Source organism: Athene cunicularia, assembly GCF_003259725.1.
Source record: "Athene cunicularia isolate RWA chromosome 1 unlocalized genomic scaffold, athCun1 chr1_part2, whole genome shotgun sequence".
NCBI lineage: Eukaryota > Metazoa > Chordata > Aves > Strigiformes > Strigidae > Athene > Athene cunicularia.
The window spans coordinates 67,414,670-67,439,522 of record NW_020799092.1 but is presented as its reverse complement, the minus strand read 5'-3'; the positions used below and the strand labels follow the sequence as shown (position 1 = coordinate 67,439,522).

Sequence of the window (24,853 nt, the reverse complement as noted above, 5' to 3'; positions counted from 1 at the left end):
TGAGAGTCTCGGATGAAGAGTTGAAAGTTTGTGTAGTTAGAGGCAGCCTTAGGCAAGGCTGGCATGAAAACAGGCGTAATGATCGGCTAAAGTTGTACAGCCGGTAAATGGCAGAGTGACTTCTACCTCTTGCTCCACTCGGTGCCCTCCACCTCGCTTCAGTCATGTTGTTCCTGTTTTGGTTAACTGGTGCCTGTAACTGTGTTTGCCTGTGTGGGGCTGAATGCTTATTTTTCTTCAAGGGTAGACCTCAACTTCTAAGACTTTAATTTTTTTTTTCCCTTTCTAGAGAAGCCATTTTGAGAGAATTCATCATGGTCTCCAGGGAATTTGTGCAGTGTCACAAAGGACTTTCGCTGATCAAGGTAGTTAATTGTGAAGAATTTCTTTGGACAAAAAAAAATCCCCCTGAAAAACTGCAAAAAACAAAGCAGTGCTTCTAACTCAGAAGTCAGTCTTCCAGGTGGCAGTGGAATCCATGTCAGTATGGAGATTTATATGAAAAGTAGTGGCTTGTTTGCCTTATAATCAAGCTAAAGCGATCAATAGAAGTTGAACTTTATATAACATAAGAACAGTGATAATAATTAATATTCCAAAGGAGATTGTGGTTATGAGATATGGATTAGGTACAAAGTTCATAGCTTCTGCTGCGTTCATAATCAGTAGAAGTTGAAGAGATATCTGTTTCCGCTGTATAAACTACTGATTTTATGACGTTTGGTAGGCATTTACCTTTTGCATGAAACATCATTAGAAGCTATGCTGGAAAAATGCTCTAATAAACTATGCAGATATCTTGGGTTAAATTCTTAAAGGGTTTATATAGCAAGAGGAATGGGTCAGGCAGAATTCAGTTTCTTCATTTCCTTTTACATTATTTTGCCTGTAAAATTAAAGACTGGCTGTTTTTATTGCAAAGTGAGTACCTCCATGCAACCTTTCCTTTTGCCCAGAAAGTTACTTTCAGATGTGAGATGTAATTACTTATATAAACCTAGTTTATTAAGTTGCATCATTTTTTATAGCTATTTTAATTTAAAAAAATATATATTTCAAACATAAGTTATTTCAGCAATAATAAACTGGTATTCCTGCAGAAAAAATGTAATTGCTGAAACAAAAATATCTCAAATGTTCTCTGTTTCAGTTGATGCAGATGTCACAGTTATTGGCTCTGGTCCTGGAGGGTATGTTGCTGCTATCAAAGCAGCTCAGCTTGGTTTTAAGGTAAGATGAGACCTCGCTCAGATAGCAGAATATTAATTCAGATGAACTTCAGAGGTGTTTGTGTGATACTGAAATTCTTCTGTTGCATCTTGGGCCACCAGATACTGTTGACGTCAGTAATCTTTCTTTGCCTTTCTTACCTGGATTATACAGAAGTTGAAATGGAGCTGTGAAGCCATTACTGTCTGTAGCCCTGCTACTGACAGAGCTGCTCAGGACAGCTTGCTTTTGATTGGAAGAGATAACTGAGGTGGGCTTTACTTTTGTGGAAGAGGAGGTGGGAGAAGAATGCTAGGAAGGAGTTTTTCTCCCAACAAAGAAAAGAGAAAGGAAAACAGACAGTGACAAAAAGGCCACTGGAAAACTGTTGTGAAGAACAGACAGACCAAAGAGGGGAAAAAAAACCCCAAACTGATGTGCTTTTGAATATGAGTAGAGGAATTCCATTGACATGTGAGAATTTTAGAGGCAAAAATATGTCTGTAGAAATACTGTAGTATCTCATTTACATTTATTTATGTTCATCTCTGTTCTGTCTGTTGTATTCGAATACCTTTTAAAAGAGGCAACTTTTATCTGATGTGTACTAATTATGTGTGATGTAATTGAGTATTGTGAGAGTTGTATGTGCATAATGCATTTCAGATTTTACAAACATGAAAATGTGGAGCATGACTTCAGCAAGGTGTTTTTTTACCTTCACTCCTTAATATGAGACCAACTTACTCTCTTGGCACTGTGCATTATTCCTGTAATTATTTTGAAATCTGAGAAGGTGGTCCTAGCAGTCTTGAGCATGTTCCTGCTGGCTGATATGTCCCAATGATTCTGAATTATGATAGCTGGATTTCATGACAAAAACAAGACCACCTGGTAAAGGCTCGAACTCCTGCTGATGAATGGAGGGGCCCAGATAGTGTGTAGTCTTCATCCTTGGATATTTTCAGAACTTGGCTGTACAAGGTCCTGAGCCAACTGATACATCTTCAATGTTGACTGTGTTTGGAGCAGGAGGCTTGACTAGATGGCCTCCAGAGGAGGTCCCTTCGACCTAAACTTTTTGGTAATTCTGAGTGTTGTCCCTCATTGGCCATTACTCCCAGAAGAAAGCTGCTCAGTGCTACAGGTTTTAATTGAGGTTGAGGCCTTCTGCTACATAAGTTCATGTTTAGTCTAAAGCTACTTTTTGTGGCTGTACGCCTGCTTTTCTTGGAGCAATGCTGTCCTCAGATCCTTCATATCTGTGATTACGGTACTGTATACAAGGAGGTTAAAAACTGTCCTGGATTCTGTTTTTCATCATAGAAAAAAAATTTTGTTATACTTCCTTTTGTTATAGCTTCACAGCTAGTTGGTGGCAAACACTTGGACATGCTTGCATGTGTCACCTGTAACACTGAATAAACACGAAGAATGTTTATGTTGTCCTTGAGGAAGAGGATTTGTTTTTGTGAGACTGGCAAAAAGATAGATTCTATAGTTACACCATCCATGGAAGAACTTGAGTGTGGTCTACTGAATTACTGTTTAACCTTCAATTTTAGTGCTACATCTGCTAGCACAAGTGTTAGGCCCTTGTGTCACTACCACAGCATCCCACATTGCCAACAGTGTTCTCTGAGTATTGGCTTTTCAACAGCTTTGCTTGGCCTGGTTGGTGAAGTTGATGTGAAGTGGATGAGACAGAATCTCCTTACCAGCCTGGTGCCATTTGATCACAGTGCAGATTTTAAAGCCCTTAGATCATTTCTCATGCATTCATATGCTTAAAGCAGGAGGAAGGGTAGATAGGGAATCAGCATTTCTCAGTGTATTTCTGTGGTTTGATATGGTGAGTTCTGTTACCATCACCTCTACTTGAGCACAAAAGCAGCACTTTAAGGAAATGATGAAAGTCTTCCACTTGTGTAGTCACTTCTCAGCAGATTGGAGCTCTTAAAGAGTATAAACCAAGGAACTGCTATTTTGAGCATATGTACACCTTGTAGTTAAGGAGATGCCAATTCTTCTGCTTCTAGAAGTAAGGTTTACAATACTTTCTTCTCCCCCAAGCGATCTGTTTTTTAGTTGAAGTTTTGTCGGTTGTTTTTTTCCATTGCACACTTTGGTGTTGACAAGTTGATGAGAAGGAGGTGAAATATTTTCCATCTCTATTGACCTTATTTTTGCTAGGTTTTGCTGTACTTGACTTTTCTTTCTTTATAGATATTGGCACAACTTTATAGCAATAGGTCTTGCAGGTTTGTGTGTTTAGAGAGGGAAGTGTTGTTTAGGGGTTTTGTTCTGGTTTGTTTTCTTTAAAGAAAAGATTTCATGCAATTTTAACCTCTGCTGGGTCATTTATCTGTTGTGTGCTTGTGATTACTTGTTTTTAGCAATCTTTTGCATGATTTGTATTTTTTGCAGGTTTTTTATTTTTAGTTGTAAGAGAACCACCTTGCGCAGAACTGAGTGTTGTATTTAATTGAGGCAACTTTGTGGACTTTTGAGGTAGAACAACAGCACTTAAACTTGATGAAAGTATAAATGGTGCAGTGGAGGACATGGCTCTCATCTGGTAGAGAATTTTGTTGCAAAGAGACATTTTGGTTTTAAGTTAGGAAAAAAAATGAGTGAGGGAAAATCTGAGCCACAAAATAAATCTAGGAGTGAATGCCTGGCCTTTGTCATCAGTTCTAATTTTTGAGATATCCTGTAAGGAAATGGTAGCATAGTATAGCTTAAAAATTCTTTTTCCCTCTCTTTTTCCTCAGACTGTCTGTGTAGAAAAAAATGAAACATTAGGTGGAACCTGTTTGAATGTTGGATGTATTCCGTCCAAGGTAAGTGTGCATAATTTGTCATAACTTCATTAAAAACAACAGGTATTTTATTTATCAGCTGGAAAAAGGTTAGGAAGGAGTTTCTCAAGATTGATGTACTTTAAAAACTGAAATTGTAATCCAAATGAGCTGAGAATCCAAGTAAATGTAAGTAACACAAAGGGTTGCACAATTATTTGCTCAATAGAAATGTTTGTTTGCAAACTGTTTTGTGGGCTCTCCTAGATGAGATGGAGGAAGAGGATAAAAACCAGAGGTTACATACAGATGTATGGAGCTGTTGAGTCTATGTTGTAACCAGTAATGATTGTTGCAGGTTATTGTATCTCTTGTAATCTACTTTAACTATTTCAGATAGTTGTAGCTCTTGTACCATGTGAAGTTCTTGATTGCCTAATATGTGTTTGTTCAAAATAAACCTGTAGTTTACGCTAAAGGAATACTGAACTGTGTCTCTAGAGGCAGAGAAAGTAAATCTAAATTAGAGAGAGAGGGGCACCCCTGAAAAATCATGAACTCTGGATTTGGTTGGATGCACCATGAAGAGAGCTGTCTCTCTTCATTGACTGTAGAAGGAGCATAGTTGATCAGCTCTTGAAATAGTCATGTAAGCTAATTTAGTATTCTCACCAGCCCCCAAAGATAGTCTGGAGGGTTGGGCTGGTAGTGCTTGTGGGGAGAGTCCAAGGTAATGCACTCTGAAAGAAAGGTGAAATAAGAAGTTCAGAAGAACCTAATAATTTGATGTGGTCAATCCAGTGTTAAGTAATTTCAGAACTAAGGTATTGTAAGAACAGTGTTATTGCTAGATGAAAGGAGTCTGTCTCATTAGCACCCAGCAGGTGAGGGAAGACACTGGTAATGCCAGGTTTGTAATGGCTGAGGTAAGAGACATAATATTCTTGCCAAACTCCTCCTAACTGTATTGCTGTTTCTAATCTGTTTGCTCAAAGAGGTGCCATTAGCATGGTAGGAGACAATACAGTATAAATACAAAGTTTTAAAATGATACATTGATTTTCCTGAACAATTTAATAATAGTTCTAATGAAGTTCAGAGTACTTTAATATACTGAGCTAAAACTCAGAAATGTGTTGATCAACACTGCAAGTTTGGAACTCTGCTAGGATCTATTTAACTAACTTCTCAAGTCCCCCTTCTTTTTACCTTTGGAGTTCTTATGAAAATCTAAATCCATGGGCTAAACTTGCACACGATCCAGAATTTTTTTGAATGGCAAGAAAGTTCTTAAGAAGTGGATATGTAGGCTGTATACACTGAGGCAATAACAAATTATTCAAATACTCCTTTCCAAAAAGCCACCCAAAATAGTACATTGGGCATGGAATTTTTTTCCTTCTAATTACTGAAGTCTTAAGTGGTGGCTGTGTCTTTAATTAATGTTGAATGTTACTGATTCAGGGTTGTGACAGTTATGTGTAATGGGCAAATTAATTATTTTATTCTGACAGTTTTGCTCAAGCATGTGTATGTAAGTCAGGTATCTCAAAATGTGCTTTGACTCTTTTATGGTGCCTGTATTAGACTTCAGTCTATGCAGACTTGCACTGTTGTCATTCTTGCAAAGATACCAATAATTCATGTTTGGAATGGCTATAGTGAAAGATGTAATTTTTTTTACCAAGATCCCTCCCTAACTGTATTACTATTTCTAATCAAAACACAGTTACAGAGGATCTGCATTTCAAGCTGCTGATTTATAGACAACCTCATAAAAACTACCCTAGTTTTATCTTTGAATTATGAATGTCCAGTGACTTGAGCTAGCTCTAAGACATCTAGCTTCATCTCAACTAGCAATGCAGTTGTAATAACTTCAGCACAACAACTCAGCTACAAAATTTAACTCACATATGTCTACACAGGCTAAAATTTTAACAGGGATTTCAGTACAGATATTCCTCATCCAGTTTTTCTGTATTCTTTTTGTTGACAACTAACCTCTTGTCTAGGGTAATAAAGAAAATCTGTGTGTCAGTCAGAATTGTCCTTCTTGCCTCTACTTAACATCTGTTGCTGTGTTGCTTTTCTTTTTAATGCCTCTGGAATCATTTCAAATTTCTGTTGAAGTGAGCGAGAAAATACATATGGATTTAACTATTTTCTATTTTTGTTAAATATGTAACTTTATAAAACTCAGTAAGAGCTACTGTGTACAATTTCTGTGTTTGAAAAACAACTTTTCAAATATGTACGCCAGACTTTCTTAATAGTGAGAATGTTTTGCAAGTAACATAAAATTACTTTTTTCCTGATAATAAATAATTAATTCAACCATGAACATATGTCACAATTCACGTTTTTGCATGTGTATTTTAGGCCTTGCTGAACAACTCGCATCTGTATCACTTGGCCCATGGAAAAGATTTTGCTAATAGAGGAATTGAAAGTGAGTATGAAGAGCAGCTAGTCAGTGCCTGTTAACATAAATGGCTTACATCAGCAAGAAAAATTAATAAATCAAACCTAATAACTGTTGTTTTCTGGTCAGAAAACTTTTTAGACTTACAAATATTACCTTTTATCTGTCAGTTGGAGGGTTAGGGATATGTCTGTTCCTTGAACCCTGAATTGTGGATAGGTAAGTTATATTTGAAAAGTGCAATACTGTTTTTTAACATAGCAGATGTTGAATGTAACCTTTAGTGTTTCGTAGGGCCATTCAACACATCTTACTCTGTCAGAGCTGTTAATTGTGTATAGCTCCATTAAATAAAAGCACCGCAATGTTTTTAATCTTAGTTACAGGAATCCGTTTGAATCTAGAGAAGATGATGGAACAGAAGAGTGGTGCAGTGAAGGCCTTAACAGGTGGAATTGCTCACTTATTTAAACAAAATAAGGTTAGTTTGGATTATATACTGAGATATGTCCATGATTTTTTTTCTGATCTGAATTTCTTGCGTTTTACATTTTCGTATTCTTGCCACATAAATTAATTCAGGTGACTGACTCGGCAAAGGCAGAATTTGAATGATTCCCTTCTAGGGAATTTTTTAACGAACAGTTCCTTCATTCTTAATCTACTTAAAAGAATAGTATACAGTTACTTTTCAATTTGTACCAGATGGTGATGCAGAGGCATGTGTTAGCAGCTTCTGTAAAGCATTAGTGAGATTCAGGTTAAATGTAGCATAACTTCTATATGTAATTTGAATATGAATTTACTGTGTTCTGATTACTAAAGGTTGTACATGTATCTGGGTTTGGAAAAATAACTGGCAAAAACCAAGTCACTGCAACCAAAGAAGATGGCAGTACACAAGTCATCAATACAAAGAATGTGCTTATAGCCACAGGCTCAGAAGTTGCTCCCTTCCCTGGAATTACTGTATGTATTTGAAATCTTAATGATACTTTTTTCAGTGTGTTGTATCCAGATAATTTAATGTGTAATATTTTTTTGCATCTGATTGCACTTCACCTTCTGTGTGTTTTATATATAATGTATAAAAAAGATTGTAAATCTCCCTTTGTGAATTTTTGTCATTAGATTGATGAAGATAATATTGTGTCCTCCACTGGTGCGCTGTCACTGAAAAAAGTTCCTGAAAAGATGGTTGTCATTGGTGCAGGAGTTATTGGTGTGGAGCTGGTGAGAGGATATTTAAACCATTTGGCCTTTAATTTATGAAGGAACAGGTTTTTGGTTGGGGTTTTTTTTGTGTTATATTTGATTGTGTTGCTGTGATTTAACAGATGTTTGGTTGAGTGAGTTGTAATGAAGCTGTTAGACGTCATAGCCTGCTAGTTCCCTTTTCTACCAGAAAAGCTGGGATGTTTGTAGGATCAGTACTCCTGCAGATGGTTAGCTAAGCAGAGAAATGAGAGGAATGTACAGGGCCTCACATACAGGTTTTTCGGGGGAGGGGGTTGTGGGTGTGTGGTGGTGTTAACTTTCGCTGAGGTTTGTACCTGCTCTAGTGTAGATGAGAGAACTTCCTTTTGCAAGGGAAGCTCATTTTAAGACAGGATAAATTCTTGTGAGTAGCAGATAATCCCAAGAAATTTTTACATGATAGAATGTACCCGTTCTGTCTTAACCACCAAAGGAGCAGAAACTTTATAGTTCACCTTGGTCTGAGTCCTTTTGCCTCATACCTACATGGTTCAAAAAGAATATGTATTTGCTGGTCTTGCAACTGCTTGAAAATTTGCACATCTGCTTAGTGGTTGTTTATCCTGGTGACCATGCAGCAGGGAAAGAGTAAGCACAGTGAATACTGTGTTGGATGGATGTGGGTAACTGCAGGTAAATAGGGTGTATATGGGTTTTGTGCATGAATTTGATGATAGTGGTTATGGTTATAAATATGTGCAGAAGCAGCAGTGGTTCCGTTTTTATTGCATAAAATTCCCTTGATGTGGTATTGTTTTGATTTAATTTGTAATGGTGTTAGAACACCACAAGCAATTTCCTTTGGGTTTTCTGAGGTAAAGTGAGATTCTTTGATTTTAAACTTTTCTATATCTATAACCTAAAACATACCTAACTTACATTTATTTTGTTAGCTATTTCTTCAAAACCTTAATTCTATGAATTCAGTCATTGAAGTTTTGGGTATGCAAACAAGCAGTGATAAATCCACTTTTCTTGGAAAGGTTGGGGAAAGTTGGACTTGTTTTATTCTACATTGTAACATTTGTAAAAACATCATTTTGCTTTTATGTGTTGTCCTGCTTTTGAAAAGTTTGCAGCCTGGGAAAAATCTCAAGTTTGCTTTTCAAAAACTGTTTTTATCTATATTGTTGTGACTGCAGGGTTCAGTTTGGCAGCGCCTCGGTGCAGATGTGACAGCTGTTGAATTCATGGGCCATGTTGGTGGAATGGGAATTGACATGGAGATCTCCAAAAACTTCCAACGTATTCTTCAGAAACAGGGACTTAAGTTTAAACTGAACACCAAAGTTACTGGGGCTACCAAGAAAGCAGATGGGAAAATTGATGTAGCGTAAGTGTTTAACATAAAACTAAGGGAATGTCATATATATTCTTCCTCCCAATCCATCAAACCTATTTAAAAATACAGGCTGATATTATTTTTTAAACAGGAAAATGTGGACTTAGAATGAAGCCTAATTCTTAGTGAAATTTACTTTTTATCCTGTACTGTAATTTAGAGAACTCATAATTTTGGGTTTCCTGAGTCCTGGATTGCTTATACAGGAGAGGTTCTGTTGACTTGAGTTGAAGGTGTGCTAGTATGAACCAGTGGTGTTATAGTGAGATCAGTAATGAAAACAGATCTCTAAATCATTCTTTTCATGGAAGAGCTTTGCTTCTGGTATAATTAACATAAACGTCATCATCATTCATACAGTCATTTTCAAGCCATTAATTCTTGGCCACTTACTGGAAGGGTAATTTTGTTCATACCTCCTCTTGTCTCAAAATACGTGTGGCAAGAGATTTTATTGCTTTTGAGTAGAAATAAATTAAACTACCCCAGAGTGTCTTTTAGTGGCCACACTCAAGCCCTTTGAAAACTTACAGATGAACAGCTAATATAGAAACATAAAACAAATTTGCTTTGTAAGAGTCCCTATGTATACGCTACTACTTTTTCTTGTTAGCATTTTCTTAAAACTGAGACGTTTAATGTTACTTAACAAAAGTAAGCTTAAATGTGTTTTCACTGGAATCTTAACATGGTCACTTGTACTTGCTGTATTGCCATAGCTCGGGATAGTCTGTCCTCCACCATTGTAAATGTCCTGGATTTGGCCTGCTTTATATACCATGCTGATGCTGGTTGGATCTCTCATGTAGTCTGTTTCTACATGTAGAGTTTCATTCTGGTTCTGGAGTATGCTTTTGAAACACTTCCTTCACTTCCTGAACTTGTTCTGGGTGCAGTTAAGCACAAAGATGCACTTGAGGGATGTACCTGATGCAGGGCAGTTGCTAACAGGTGTTTAGTTCTTGGGCCAGAAGAAAGCTTGCTCAGAATACATGGCCATATCCCAACCCAAAATATATATAGTTTGGATGTCGAGTACTTGGCACCAATTATTTTGCTGTAAAGATTTGATCCTATTAGGTCATGCTACTTGCTGGTGAATATATACGTTGGATGTCTGTATCTAAGAGTTGTTAATAAATGTAATAAGAGTTACTGTCCCTTCTTCCCTTTTACTCCTCAGCTCTTGCAAGGAAGATGTGTGGGGCAGGCTGAATGCAGGTGGCTCGTGTGCCAGATCCAGCTAGTACATCACCATCCGGATCATACTAGTTACTAGTCAGAGAAATACAATGTTCAGAGTTTACAGCTTAGCATTTCTGCTACTTATTTTTCTATAGTGTTGAAGCTGCTGCTGGTGGCAAGGCAGAAGTAATAACTTGTGATGTGCTCCTAGTTTGCATCGGTAGACGTCCTTTTACAAAAAATCTAGGTCTTGAGGATATTGGAATTGAACTTGATAAGAGGGGGAGAATCCCAGTCAATAACAGATTCCAAACCAAAATTCCGAAGTAAGTAAGACTATGTATTTTTTACTTTTATTTTTTAGCAGAACTCTTTATTTTTAAAAGTTTAACTTACTAAAGCCCTTTCTTCTTTTAATTGCAGAATATAGCTTTCTTTTCTGAAAGGAAAACTCAAGATTTCTGTTTATTTCAGGAACTAAAGATTTTTAGTCAATCTTTGAAGTTTTGTAACTTAAAAGTCACTGTATTTCTGGTACTAGTACTTGAAGTGTGGTCATTCTGTGGAAACTGCCCTTTTATACTTTGCATTTTATACTGCTTGATTAGAGTTTACAGTAATATGTTTCAAACTGACTTATATAGGGTAGCCTAGGTGTGCTAGGATGTTTTTAAACAGTGTCTTATTCTGTTTCATTGGTCTGATAGCATCTATGCTATTGGTGATGTAGTTGCTGGACCTATGCTGGCCCACAAAGCTGAGGATGAAGGCATTCTTTGTGTAGAAGGGATGGCTGGGGGAGCAGTTCACATTGACTATAACTGCGTACCCTCTGTGATATACACTCACCCTGAAGTGGCCTGGGTTGGCAAATCCGAAGAACAGTTGAAAGAAGAGGTACTGGTTTTTTTTCTTCTTGGACAAAACTGTTTTTCCACCTTGGGCATAGTTTCATGATCTAGTAGTTTAGCTAGCTACTTTTTCCAGGGGAATTTCTGCATCTGAATTTATTGCTTGGGGTGTACAGTTGAATGATTCCCTCCTGCATGCCACTCTCCCAAGGGTCACAGTTCTCTTCAATGATTTTATTCTGAGAAGTTAATATTGTTCACTTGCTAATTAATCTTTTTTTAATACCCCCTTACACCCCTTTATGTGGTTCTTAGGCATTGCTTTGTGTGTCTTATGTGTCTTCTATTGTTGAATTGCTTCTGTTCTTGTACTTACCAAATTGTCTGTATGGTTACATTGTTCCTGTTGGTCACTAATTCATGAACACATCTGTTTTGTAGGGTATAGAGTACAAAATTGGGAAATTTCCATTTGCTGCGAACAGTAGAGCAAAGACTAACGCTGACACAGATGGCATGGTGAAGATACTTAGTCAAAAATCAACAGACAGGATGTTGGGTGCTCACATTTTAGGCGCAGTAAGTATTGTAAATTGTGCTGCTGTCTTGGCCTTGTAAGGGTGTTTTATTTAGTGTTGCACAGTAGTTGTCATGTTAGGAGAAATAATGCTTGTCAAAAAAAAAGAAGATTTGAGGCTACCATAGTAATTTTTATTTACTGTTCTCTTCTGCAGCCTTGCTCTCCTTCCCACTTTTCTGGTACTTTGGTGTTAGACCCAGCATTTTTTTTTTTTTCCTAGAATGGCTAGGGTTAATTGGTTTCTCTGACCAGTGTTTTTTTGGGGTTTGTGGGTTTTTTAAATAAATACTGGCAAACAGTGGAGAGAAGAGCAGAAATTGTTGACTCAAGTTCTGGAAGTTGAGGGAGCTGAACAGACTGTGGCTTTTTCACTGGTATTTTCTCCCCCACCCCCGAACTTCAGACTTGAGCAAAGCGGGTAATCTTACGCTGCAGTCACCAAATCTGGGGTCAGTAACTTAATGCAACTTCGATTAAAAATCCTTTGTAAGGATGAGAAATCAGAAAATTCCATTTGGGAAAAGTATAATTTTCCACTATCCTGTACATACCAAAGTTAGACCCTAATCTCTCTCTGTTTTGTTTCTTAGCTTTAAATGGGGTTTTTTTATAAAGTTGTACACAGAAACACTTCCATGTATCTTTGTATAGTTTCTTTAAGAGAGACACTAACACCGCTCTCTGTTTTCCTGGAAAGGAAGTTTTATTCCTATGAATGGATGTATTGTCAATACTAGTAGATAGGCTTTTTGTTTCTGAATCCGATTCTCATAATTTCTGATAGGAATACGATGTTACGCTAGTTATTTTCTCTCACAGTGACAGTCATTTAAAAATCAACATGCCTTAAAGGAAGCACAACTTGGGTTTATCAGTGTGATCATTGAGAAAGGGCTGGGGGAAGATCTTAAGACTCTGGATCTGAACGCTAAAAATGTAACAGGAAATTTCACTATTTTTGATTCCTCAAATAAATGTTTTCTGAGTAAATACACATAAATACAACAAATTAAAATGAGGGTACGGATGTAGTAACATGCTTTGTTTATCTAGTTATCTATTTAAATTGCCAGGAGGGCATTGAAGTTTTGGGGAGGTTTCAGCAGTCATAATGTAGCTTTGAGAGTGTGGGTATTATCTGACCAGTGGAAAAATGCCCAGATTTTAAACAACTCTCAGTAATAAGAGAAAAAATACTTTCATGAAGAATTATGTTTAGATTTACAGTAAGCTTCAGCACAGTCACCAAGTAGATTAAGCATTTACGACTTAAATTAGAACACAGCTGACGTGCTAGTTATAATACAGCTTTTCTTCTTTTGAAAAAGGTGCTTATTTACAAGCTGTTACTGATTCAGGAGAACCTGGATAACTGCATAAAGATTTGTGCTAATTACAAATACCATTAAATTACAGGGTGCTGGTGAAATGGTTAATGAAGCTGCCCTTGCTATGGAATATGGAGCATCATGTGAAGACATAGCCAGAGTTTGCCATGCCCATCCAGTAAGTTTTTTCTAAACAGACTTGGAATACCCGGGTTGCACAGGCATGCTGTAATTTCATGTAACTATTAATGACTTGTACCTTTTTGTCTTTGCTCTCTACAGACAGTGTCAGAAGCCTTCAGGGAAGCAAACCTAGCAGCATCTTTTGGCAAAGCTATCAACTTCTAAAATGAAAGGGCAGATCTCTGTACATGCATAATACATCTCTGAAAGTGGACTCTGGGCCCTTATGGAGGGCTGAGTGAGGATTTTAGGACTGAATTAAGAAAATAGTATCATTTTAAACGTCAGATATTCAAACAAGTAGAGTTTGGAACAAGTGGAAATTATCTCGTCTCTGTAAATGAAATACTTAAAATTATATGTTTATTTACATGATGAATGTTGCAGAAAAACAGCCTGACAGAACTCTTCTCTTTTTCAAAACCAAACATTTTGCTGCTGCATGGGATTATCAGGTGTGCTGGTCAAAACTCTGGGTAGGTGTCTAGCATACCTGGTGTTTTCTTATTTGAAGTAGTGATAGACTACACCAGTTGAACGCTGGCACTTAAAATGTCGCTGGCACTTAAAATGCCACTGTCACTTCCGCACAAAAATGTGTTTCTTTCTGAAAGGATTAACTTCATTATTTAACCTACTTCTTACATACAAGTACCAAACTTGTTTTGACCTAGTAGTGTTAGGATGTTGGGAGAAGAGGGGCTGGTATAGATCAATTAAAATTATATTGACTTTTTAAAGATAAATTTACTCTGTGTGTGTATGATTCTCCACGTCATGTTTTCATATTGAAAACTCACTGGGAATAATCGAGTGCTGATGGAGAAATGAAAGACTGAAGAAAAATTAATCTTACTGCTACTTAATTTTTTTTTGGTTTTAAAGCTGTCCAACTCACTTAAAGTTGAAATGCTAAAACTGGGTAGTGGAGCAGTACTTGCTGTTAAGTGCTATGACATGAGGGTTATTTTGCACCTTCCACACATGAAGGCTGCAGTATCAGCTCTCCACACAATTAAGACATATTTTCTTCTCCTTCTGTTTTCTATTTTGTGCTCTCTGTCTCTTCTGTAGCCAGAGAGCTTAATAAATATTTAACATGGCTGGAGGGTCTCCTTGGGTTTTGTTTGCTGATAGGCCCTGTGACTCCTACTAGTGTCTAACGGCAACTTTGGAAGATCCCTAACACATATATGGAATGTGCCCAATTTCACTAGCTCATTTTAAGTTCTGTGTTGCAGGATGCCCCTTCTCCTTGTTTTTGTTAAGTGGTTCTGCCTTGAAGAAAACATCTCCTAGTACTGTGCATACCATTTTTTTCATTATGCCAACAGAATGAGCAATGTACATTCAGAAAATAGTGCAAAAGCTATTTGGTTTTGTGTATAGGCAAGATGGTTATATCCTTCTACCTTTCTTTAGAGCTGGTTATTCAAGTATTGATCCATTATCCATACTGAGTCATGGAAATGTATGCCAGTGTTACTATTTTATTAAGGTATCAGTTAACGAGCAAACTCCACTGACAATGTTCTTCATTTTGGTTTGTTTTTTACTCCTGTTTTAAATGTAGATGGAGTTAAACCATGACAGCTCATTAATCTCATCACCAGGATATGAGATGATCCAATTCATGGATATACAGGGTTAAGTGAATTAATGTGGATCTGCTTTCAGGTGTTAGGAAGCTGCTGAAAGCAGAGCAAAGGTTGGGACAATAGTGAGGGAAAGAAAAACTTGATTCTTCCCTTAGATCTTGGCATTTCCTAATCACTTCTACCTGCTGCAGGTAAATGCTATTAAGTGTTAATATTGTGCTTTGGAAGTTCTTCCTAGAAGCCCTCCTCTTTCAGAAACAGCTTTGTATCTACTCCCTCTGCCTCCCTCAGTACTTGCAGCATTCATATTGCAGTTCCGCATTGAGGTTCATCAGTTACAAATTCTTCTATCTTAATTTGTTCATGTTACATGAAGTTTGGAAAGTCAGGTAGACTTCAGTGAAGAATACCAATAAAATCATACTGGAGACTATAGTTTCCCAGACACTTGAAAATAAAATTCAAGGACTTAAAATTGTTACTGTATTGTTGCTTCTCTGGTTGTCATTCCTGTTCTAGTTCAGTGTACAAAGAGTGTTGGTAAAGGTAAGAGTAAGATGAGCTACTGAGCCACCTGTGGATGATCTGAATGTTGCTAAGTTTGCAGATTGTGTTTTAACAGCTTTTACGTATACTGGTGGTGAAACAGTGTATGATGCTGGTACGGTAATTGATTCCTGTAATGGATTTTTTGCTGTAGCATTTGTAACTTATGGAACTTAGAGGTAATTATTTAAACATACCGCTCTTGCGTTTGCCATTGTTCTGACTGACTTTCAGTGATGTTAGTCAAGGTTAGGTCAGGGGTTGATTAAAGTATATATGCAGATGTATTCCTCGTGTCAGAGTTAGCAGTCAGGATGTGTAAATGCATGTTGCAGTTCTAGATGCTAATTTGTGTAGCTAATGAATGTTATAAATCATTTTGTGCAGTGCTGTGCAATTGTCTGAAGGTGCACTGTTCTACAGATGATTTTGAGCTTAAGTGCGGTGAACGGATGTTACTCTCACACTTTAAAAAAAAAAACCTTATTTGTGTTTTGTTAAGTGCAAGCTGTTCTTGGAGAGCTGTCTGTGTGCAGCTCCTTAACTGATACACATTAATTGCCCTCTGAACTTTCTTGTAGTTCTTCTTCCAGAGAGGCTTGATCCTCCAAGCTTGGTTTATCACATAAATTTGTTGCTTGAAATGTAAACCACATTCACCCCTTCAGTGCTGATCTCTGTTTCCACTTCACGTATCAAGTGTTTCATAATGGGTGATACACAACCAATGTTAAGCCTAAACAGGTATCATGCAGAAGGTAAATAATCCCTTTGGGTACTGTGGCATAAATGCTAGCTAACCACACAAGGATGGTATTTCTTCATTCACTTGTAATGTTCTGAGCGACCATCCTATATTTCATAGTAACTGGAGCCCTTATTTAGAATTACGTAGTTGGAGCCAAGATTTTATTAGATCTCTAACCAGTTTAAAAACAAGACTTGCTAAAGGATTAATTGATGTACCATTTCAGCTACTGAAAATAGGAAGGAACTTAATGAGTCATACTAGCTACATACAGTGATACAAAAGTACTGTTTATTTTCAACATCAAAAAGTTACTTGTCTTTGGTTCTGTGACTTGAAAGTCAATATAAGACCTGTTTACTTTATCAGGTCTCAGTGTAATGTCAAAAAGAACTAGTGTTAATACTTGTAAAACCCATCCTGAACACAAGCATTTCCTGCTCCTGTTTATAAGCAAGTGCTATAAACAGCAACTTTCTGGCTGATTGTCTGTAAGAGGGAGCGAACTGTCTCTTCCAGCTCCACCAACTGCTTGGCTTTGTCTTCCAGAACTTTTTGATTGTTTTCATACGTATTTTCCAAGTCTGTCAGCAAAGGAAGGGGAAAAGCAGCTTAATTAGGGGTGTTGTAATACAGTGAAATTAAACCATTATAGTTATGGATAAACTACTATTCAAATTTATTTTTATTATGGAAGAGAATCCGATTAAAAAAAAAAAAAAAGACTGGAATGGCACCTTTTTGTTTGTTTAACATTGGGACATAAAGCAACAAGGAAGTAATTTTCCCTAAGTGGAAATCCGAAAGTATACTTTTGGTTCATGAAAGTAATTGTCATTCTCTACGGTAGATTTTGCAGAACAGTGAAATGTTTTGGCTTGTTATGGTTGACTATTCAGTGGGTTATTGTAACTGTGCAGGAGCAGGGGAAGAATGAGTTCCTGGCCTGGCAAAAATGGAAGGAAAACTTAGCTCCCTCCCTGGTAGCTATGGGCAGATTGCCCCCTCCGGTTTCAGTCAGCTTTAATTGTCAGTAGTAATGTTAAATTAATTTGTGAACTGGGACTGACATATCCTGATTATCTTTTGTTTTGCTAGCTTTCCAGGGTGGGTGGGGGGTGTATGTTTGAAGGTGGGGATCTTGCTTGAATGGGTTTGTCCTTGCATAGTAGTCATGGTCCTTGCCTGCAGTGGTTCTTGGAGCAGTCAGTGGTGCCATACCAGAAGTGTGGGTCTCACTTAAGTTTCAGCTTCTTTTCAAAAGACTATGTTGTATCCATAACAATAAGGAAAGCAGATAAAACCTCAGTAACAAAGAATTACCTTCCTTTTTTTTTTTCCTACTGCTGATGAATAGCCAGTTTAACAGCATGAAATGGCTTCACATTCTAAGATGCCTTACCTCCTCAGAACAGCCTTACCTTTGAGCAGCTGGAGTTTGCTGTTCGCTTGAGCCAACAAGGCTTTAGCTTCATCTTGCAACATGCCAGCTTTCCTCCTAGCATCAGCCGACTCTTCTGTCGTCTTGGCAATGAGGTCTTCCACCGTTTTATACTTGTCGTTCAGCTCGGTGTTGAGGACCTGTTGTTCCAGATTCAAGCACAAGATGGAGCTCATTCAAAAGACAATACAGCGGGGGTTTGCATTTCCTCCCTTTCTTTACGAACCAGTGAGTAGGGAGAGACTGCCGTTAGCTCAGTTAACAAAAGTAGAAACAGTGCTGGGGTATTTCCTACTTAATATTCAAGACTGTAAGAGTTGGGGTGAAGAGTCATCAGTTGCCCTTTTGCAGATCTGTGGCTGTTTTACAACTTTAATACTGATGACAAGGGTTTATGGGATTCAGTTACACAATTCTAAAGGAAGCTGTGGCCCCTAGTACAGCTGGAAAGCCACATGTGGTAAGGGACTGGCACTGCTTCTACTTGAATGCTTGCATTTGGGGTGGAATACCCCTGTTGACCTTTCAGGAAGGAGAACAACTGCCTAGTTTGCCTATATGAAGGTGCTGGAGAAGTCACGAGGTTGGTTTCTCAGCTGTGCTTTTCTCTGTGAGGTTAAGATTAGTAAGTCCTATGACCTAACTGAATTCAACCAGTAAGTAAATTAAGTTGCATCAGTACTGGAAGTCTCTTGTGTTTACTTGACAGCCACCTGAAATACTACTTAGTGTTTGTAAATAATTGATTTGATGGATAATACATCTTTCTGGGCAGAAAATGCCTCCCTGGAGACCAGTGGGCTAACTATAGACAACAGAGTGGAGCAATGAAACTTCCTTTGGCAGATTTATCAATTGTTTGTTAACGAGCATTCTTTTGCTGTTACGAATATGTGTAGCGGACACTGGGAGCAATGCCAATGGTCACAGCAAATTTTGCATCTCTGATATTTAGAAATTACTTTGGTTTGAGCTAACAGTTTTTCTGTCACTTGATTCTGTATATGCCAAATTTCACATTGTTTGTCCTGAACCTATCATTGCCATAAACCCAGAAATACTCTATACAAGAGGAAAAAAACTTACCAGTTGTCCTGTGGCAGATAATAAAGCTGAGGGACAGAAATAAATCCATGAAAGGCTGACTGTGTGACAGCATGATAGGTTTCCTGCAGCTATTTTAAAACCTGAAAACTTCCAATACTTCATTCTCTCTGTATCTGGTACCAAAGTAATTAAAAAGCAGCTATCTTTGGTAAGTGCGTTAAGTGCTTTTTTTTTTTTTTTTTGTCCCCAGTTCTTGACCAATAAATGAAATGGCTCACGTGTCATTAATGTTCCTTTAGCCAAACGGGTCAGGGTTTTGTTGACTTTCCCTCAGCATCTTTCCCAAGTTTCTCACCTTTTTAACTTCTTCAGCATTTCGTTTTGCAGTAACAATTTTTTCTTCTATGTTGTCCACAGTCTCTGAATTTGTAGCAGCCTTTTGCTTAAGGTCTTCAACACTCTTCTCTAGCTCAAACAGACGTAAGGTAGCATTGTTCAGTGTTTCTTCAGATGCTGCATTTTCGGATTCAATCTAGCAGAAGGAAGGATGAGAGTTACACTTTTGAAAGACGCTGAATATAACACTAAACATTCTGGATAAGCCCTGATCAACTAATTAGTTCATGTGCATAGATCTGATACAAACCCCAGTGTGTTAGTTTTGCTGAAAATGTCCAATTGCAGTCAGGGTGAAAGAGCCCACTGAAGATGGGGTACATAGGGGGCTACAAAAGCATTAAGGAACACGGTTTAAAAATACTTAGTTGCATTACGCATGCAAGAGTTGCCTAATCCACAGGCAAAACTTCAGACATTTGACTCTATATAATAATGGACATATGAAGCTGCATGTCTTCTAAGCTGGCCAAGCTTCATGCATACAGATATCACTATGGTCTCGTAAGGGCTTTGAGATGAACTCTGAAAATAACATTGTCTGTCAAGACTACAGCAATTACCATGTTAATCCAGCATTTATTCATTTTAGTCTGGTGCTGCAGTGGTGGACAAGGCTGATAGTGTGGCTACACCAGTACACTGCCAGTGTGGTGGACAGGTCTTAGAGGTCTACAGTCTTGCTCATTTAACTTTAGTGGTGCAGCACATGGGGTGAGAAAAGGCTTTTGGTTTGTTTCGGGGGCTTTTTTTAAGAGCAAATGGTCCCCTAGCATCTGTCATACTAACTCAAAAGTTGATGTGAAGGCAGCAATGGTTTAGATTTACATAAGTACAGTCTCTGATTTGCAGTAGCCAAGAGCCTTCCCTAGACAGGCTTTCATCACTTCCTAAGTATCAGATTTGGTTCTGTTTCGATATCTTAAGAAACACTTGTAAAGAGCTCACCGAGGTCAGCAGGTCTTGAGTTCCTTTAATATCTTCATCAGCTTGTTTGATGGCTTTTTCAGCTGCATTTTGAGCTTTTTCAGCCTCTTCTAGTGCTGCTTTTACCATGTCTGCAGTGACTTTAACATCTGTTGCACCTTTGCTGTTGAGCAAAACTATGTTAATGCTAAAAATGCTTTTACTTTAGAACTGAAAAAATAACTAGCCTTATATTGCAAAGGGCCATTTTTGGAGGAATGAGAATCTACATTGGGGAAAGTTAAACTCTGTGTTTTCTGATACAATGAAATCAAAGTCTTGTTCAAGCACTCGGTGATGGAGAGCAGCTCATACAGAACAGGGTTGCATACCTTGCTTTTTTAGCTTCTTCCAGGAGCATTTCTGCTCTGGCAATGTCTCCAGCACTCTGCTGCAGAATGACCTCAACATCAGAAAGGCTTTCCACACGCTCACGAATATCTTCTGTCAGGGCTTGCAGCTGCTGGGGGGTGCTTGGCATGTCCATGTTCAGCACTTCATTAGCCACCGCCTCAATGCTATCCAGGTCAGCACTGTCTTCTAGTGGATGGACACAAATGACAAAGATGTGAGAAAAAGCTTCCCTCTGTCAAGTCTTAGTATTCAAATTCTTGGCCAGTTGCTCCTTTAAGAAGGAGAATAATGGGAACATATCCTCCCCCAGACTTATGGAAAACCAAGGTGTTAAAACTGCTTCCTTAAGGAGAAACTTTCCTCTCAGGAGAGGCCCAGCAGGCGTGTAGGCCCTGCTGGCATGACGTTCTTGGAAGCCATTTGATGATCTTGGTCATTAGCTACACCACACTGGGGCTGAGGGGAAAACATGAGCCCACAGGAAACAGTGGCCAAGAGCTGCATGTAAATGTATTTGTGCTAACAGTATACTCAGCCTTGTGCAAACAGGGAAGGAAGGGGTTTGCCATGCTGCCGCTTGCTAATGAACAAGGCCCTCATTTAACCTTTACGTGCTTTCTCAGAGAGATAAACTCACAGTTTCTGACTTTCCTCCCCTTTAATAGTACTATGTCTTTCTAGCCAAAACTTAAGAACACACTTGGCAAACCACAGCAGTACAACAGCCTCAGCTGAAGTGAACACAAGAACATGTCACACTTTGCTCTCACTTTCCTATTGTCTTGGTTTTCTCTTGTTTCCAGATTTCATCACGCACTAAGTCTGGCTGAAAGGGGTGGTGGGAGGAGACACAGCTATTGCATTACCCTTTAGAGGCTGATTCAGAGCTAAAGATAGTTTTCACAAACCCAGAATTAAAATATAATTTAAATGTAAGGTTTTTACGCATGAGGAAGTCTCTAATCTGTTTAATCAGATTTCTCAGATCTTCATTGCTTCTGTCCACTTGTTCTTTCGTAGCATTGGTTTTAAGCAAAACTGCTTGTGCATTTTGTTTTGCTTCATCAGCTCTCTGTTTTGCCTCAGAAACCTAAAGAGAGGAAAATAAAAGGATTGATGGCATATCTGCTTATGCTTTAAGGCCCATTTTAAAACAGAAATTCAGCTAGAGTCAGAGGCAATAGTAATGAGAAATGCTTTTTCTCATAAAACTCACAGAACACTTTTAAAAGCTGGCCATGATCCATACCACCAATGCTAGTTTAAACAACTCAGGCCAATGTTTAGTTATTCATGAAGCCTCACTTTGCAAGCTCCCTTTTGGAGGATCTTTACAAGCACGATGAGGTTACGCAACTGAAGAGAAGTATTTTGAAGTAAGCCAGGCACATACTTTGTCAATTACTGTGTTACAACCAAAGAATTTTTTTTTTAAAACTTTTAACAATGGATGTGGCGTATTACCATTCTGGAGAGTTGCTCAACTTCTGCTAATGCACTAAGGATGTCTCTGTCAAAATCCATGGCTTTCTGCCAGGCGTTGTGAGCTACGGTCACCAGCCCCTCGCAGCCCGGTCCTCCGCACTTCTTCCTTCCATCATCTGTTCGACAGTTTAACCCGCCACACTCGGACTCGGCACAAGAGGCTCCCGCAGGTGTGCCACACGTCTGCAGAGACATGTTAGAAAGGGAAGCAGTCACAGCTTTATTTCCATTGCTGAGCAGCGAGGGGGATGCGGTTGGACACTGCTCTACGCTGTGGTGTTTCTGCCCCGTGCAGTGGCATCCCAAGTAGCCTGGGGAAGGAAGCTGAAGTAGAGCTGCAAGCAGGAGGTGGTTCCTGCTGCAGGGCCACACCAACATGACTTAAATCTTTCTTCTGTGCCCCCTGCACCTTCCTGCCTTCAACTCAGTTGCAAATAGCAGCTCCCTGATGCTGAAGTAGCTGGAGGTTATGAGGGGAGCCTTGCTGCACCTTTATCTCTACTTTTCCTGTACATCACCTTTCACTGGAAAGCTGTAATTAAGGTTTGATTTCAAGCTGGAAGCTACTACTGTCTGTATGCCTTTTGTTTGCAATCAGTCTTCACTACTGTTGGAAGGAAAACTGGCCAACCCAAGAAGCTATTTTGTAAGGAATAAAGTGTTTTGTCCACAGTAGTATCTTTTCTTTTGCTCTAATGCCCTAGAAATGAAATACGAAGAAGCTGAAGTGCTCCAAGTTGAACAGGAAACTTTTTTTCATCTCCCTTGAAAAGCTGTCCCATTCCCTTTCACCAAATGTTTGCTCTGATTTCATATTTCCAGAACACTTTCCAATCTGTGAATCGTTGTCAAGGATGTGTTCTCACAGAAAATTTCAGGGTAGGCTCTTTTTTTTTTTAAAAAAAAAAAAAAACAACACAAAAACCCCAACCTCTTTCAATCAGCAATATTTGTACTGAATTATCCACTGCTTGGTCAATTGTCTGGACAATGAAATCACTTAGGAATTGTTTTAGCCAGAGGGAAAACTGGAAAATTCCCCATTCTTTTGAGGTTTTCCCTTTCCACTCCACCCCTTTTGCCAAATGATAGTCACTAACCTACATACTTTGCAGCCAAAAAAATCTCTCAGGGAAAACCTAGGGGCTGTGCCAAGTTAGCTGCAGCTGTCTCCTGTGAAGTGTAAATGAGTCCCTCTTACCTGTTTGGCATGCAAACCAGCAGTAGCTAGAAAGCAAAAAGGTTTTTTTTGGTGTCCTGTGATTACACCTCCAAGCAACTCAGTGTTTATGGCTTTGATAAACATCTACCCAAGATTTTCAGTCCTCAAAAAGAGTTAGGCAGGAATGTAGGGGAAGGGAAACTAAACAAAAAGATGCCTCTTTCATCCCTCAGGAGAAGAAAGGAGGGCTGGGGGAGTTGGGAGAGATGATGGTAGTTATAAAGGACGGGGACAATTCAGCATGTGAAGAACTCATCCTCTAACAGAGGCCTGGCCTGCCCAGGGGAGTTAATGAGCAGTCCCCTGCAGCCTGCCTTCACGCAGGATTGTTCTCTGAATGCAGCTGGCCGACTTCAAAGGAAAACTAAGGGAACACCCAGCCTCTCCCAAGAAAAAGCCACCCTTGATCATATTTACAGATGAGCAGGCAGCTTCAACGGAGAAAATGCCCTTTTGACTCTAGCTCCCTGTAAGTTCTGCTTTGTCTGAAGCACAAGGACGGGAGAGCAGTGATGCCAAAGAGGGCAGCCCGTCAGTGCAAGCAGAAGTGCTGCCTGCATGGGCACTGCACAGGCATAGCGTGTACCCTGTGGAGCTGCAAAAAGGAAGAGAGGAGCCTAGAGAAAGCAAGCACCTGAGCTGAGGACAGGCGTTAAGAGGCTGGCTCTCAGGCCAGCAGACTTGCTACACTTTCTGCATGTGGAAGCTCTGTCCACAGCAAAGGGTTGAAGGAGGGGGGATGAAAAGATGGGCGCTCTGTTGGGGCTGGGAAGGGTAGCAGGGAGACCAGCATGAAGGGCTGTGCCTGAAAGCCACTAGGTCTCAGAGCCCACCAAGTAAACAGCCCTGTTCTAGCCCACAAAATACCCCATCACCCAAAAGATGTACATTTTTTCATGAACAAACAGCATTATCTCAGACTGCCAAGCCCTAAACAATTCCTTTCCACCCATTGCTTCTCCACAAACCTGACTTTATTTTTGCTACAGGTTTTATACCAGCAGTTCTCAGCTGCATACCTTCTCAGCCACTTCGGAGAGATCCAGGCTCTGCAGCTTGCCTGCAAGTTCATCCAGAAGGCGCGACTGCTCCTCTTGTTTAGCCTTGAACTGGGCCTCCTTCTCATTGATTAAGTCTTCCACTTCCTGCCGTGTTTGCGCTGACAGCTCCACAGTACTACCGGGGTGAACAGTGGAGGCATTGACCCTCTCCTCTGCCTCCAGGGACATCTGGAAATACTTGGTGATACTATCCAAGGCTCCTGCAGAAATCAGATGGAGCTGCTGAGAAATCTATGAAGTAGCCCAAAGTAATTTATATTATGGAGGCTGGAAGATGATACATCAGGGTTAGCAATGTATCAAGTTAAAGGAAACACCAGCCTTTGCAGCTGTATTCAGTGCCATTGCAAGGATGACAGCATTTGGCTTGTTGTGGGGAAGAAATAAAAAGTTTTTCATTTTTTTTGCTTGGTTGACAGTGTGTCAAGTTTGCTGGATCTTGAAGTTAAACCTTTCTCTGACCCTAGTGCCTGAATTCTGCTTGCCCTGAGGGCAAAAGGAGATCCAGCCTTTTAGGTGTATAGGGCAACAGTCTAAGGATTCGCTTATCCCATTAGTCCTTACTGCTTGTGCTGGGATGTCTGGCTTATAGAGTCACTGCTTGGAAATTGGTCAGAGCTTGCCCAAGAAACAACTGCTTGATGAAGATGCTGATTTATGGAACTGTTAGTTTTAGACAACTCCTGGAGAGGCCTTGAGCTGGTGTGAGGGACCCTGTGGGGGTGGCCACAGTCTGCACGTCACGGCAGCTTTCCTATGCAGACTGCCACAAGCTGTGGACTCCCCTGTTCTCCACCCTATTTGCCTCACTCTGTGAAGTTTTACATT

At 39.2% G+C, this 24,853-nt stretch overlaps 2 protein-coding genes across 2 annotated transcripts in view; one reads left to right on the top strand and one right to left on the bottom strand.

Annotated features, from left to right (window-relative positions):
* The first annotated feature begins 241 nt into the window (after positions 1-241).
* Positions 242-14,264, top strand: DLD (dihydrolipoamide dehydrogenase). The gene is made up of 13 exons (XM_026868348.1): positions 242-365; positions 1,151-1,230; positions 3,984-4,052; positions 6,393-6,462; positions 6,816-6,916; positions 7,261-7,404; positions 7,567-7,668; positions 8,835-9,025; positions 10,375-10,545; positions 10,927-11,116; positions 11,512-11,649; positions 13,067-13,156; positions 13,261-14,264. The coding sequence occupies exons 5-13, from the start codon at positions 6,845-6,847 to the stop codon at positions 13,324-13,326; spliced, it is 1,164 nt and encodes a 387-aa protein (XP_026724149.1). The 5' UTR covers positions 242-365; positions 1,151-1,230; positions 3,984-4,052; positions 6,393-6,462; positions 6,816-6,844; the 3' UTR covers positions 13,327-14,264.
* Positions 14,265-14,416: 152 nt separating this feature from the next.
* The window catches only part of LAMB1 (laminin subunit beta 1), a 43,349-nt gene continuing 32,912 nt past the window's right edge, over positions 14,417-24,853 (bottom strand). Inside the window, exons 24-31 of the mRNA XM_026868347.1 lie at positions 23,984-24,225; positions 21,722-21,925; positions 21,203-21,347; positions 20,236-20,443; positions 19,886-20,027; positions 18,897-19,073; positions 17,475-17,634; positions 14,417-16,637 (exon numbers count right to left, since the gene is read on the bottom strand). Of these exons, the coding sequence (XP_026724148.1) occupies positions 16,501-16,637; positions 17,475-17,634; positions 18,897-19,073; positions 19,886-20,027; positions 20,236-20,443; positions 21,203-21,347; positions 21,722-21,925; positions 23,984-24,225 (1,415 nt within the window). The 3' untranslated portion in view covers positions 14,417-16,500. The remainder of the gene's footprint in view (positions 16,638-17,474; positions 17,635-18,896; positions 19,074-19,885; positions 20,028-20,235; positions 20,444-21,202; positions 21,348-21,721; positions 21,926-23,983; positions 24,226-24,853) is intronic.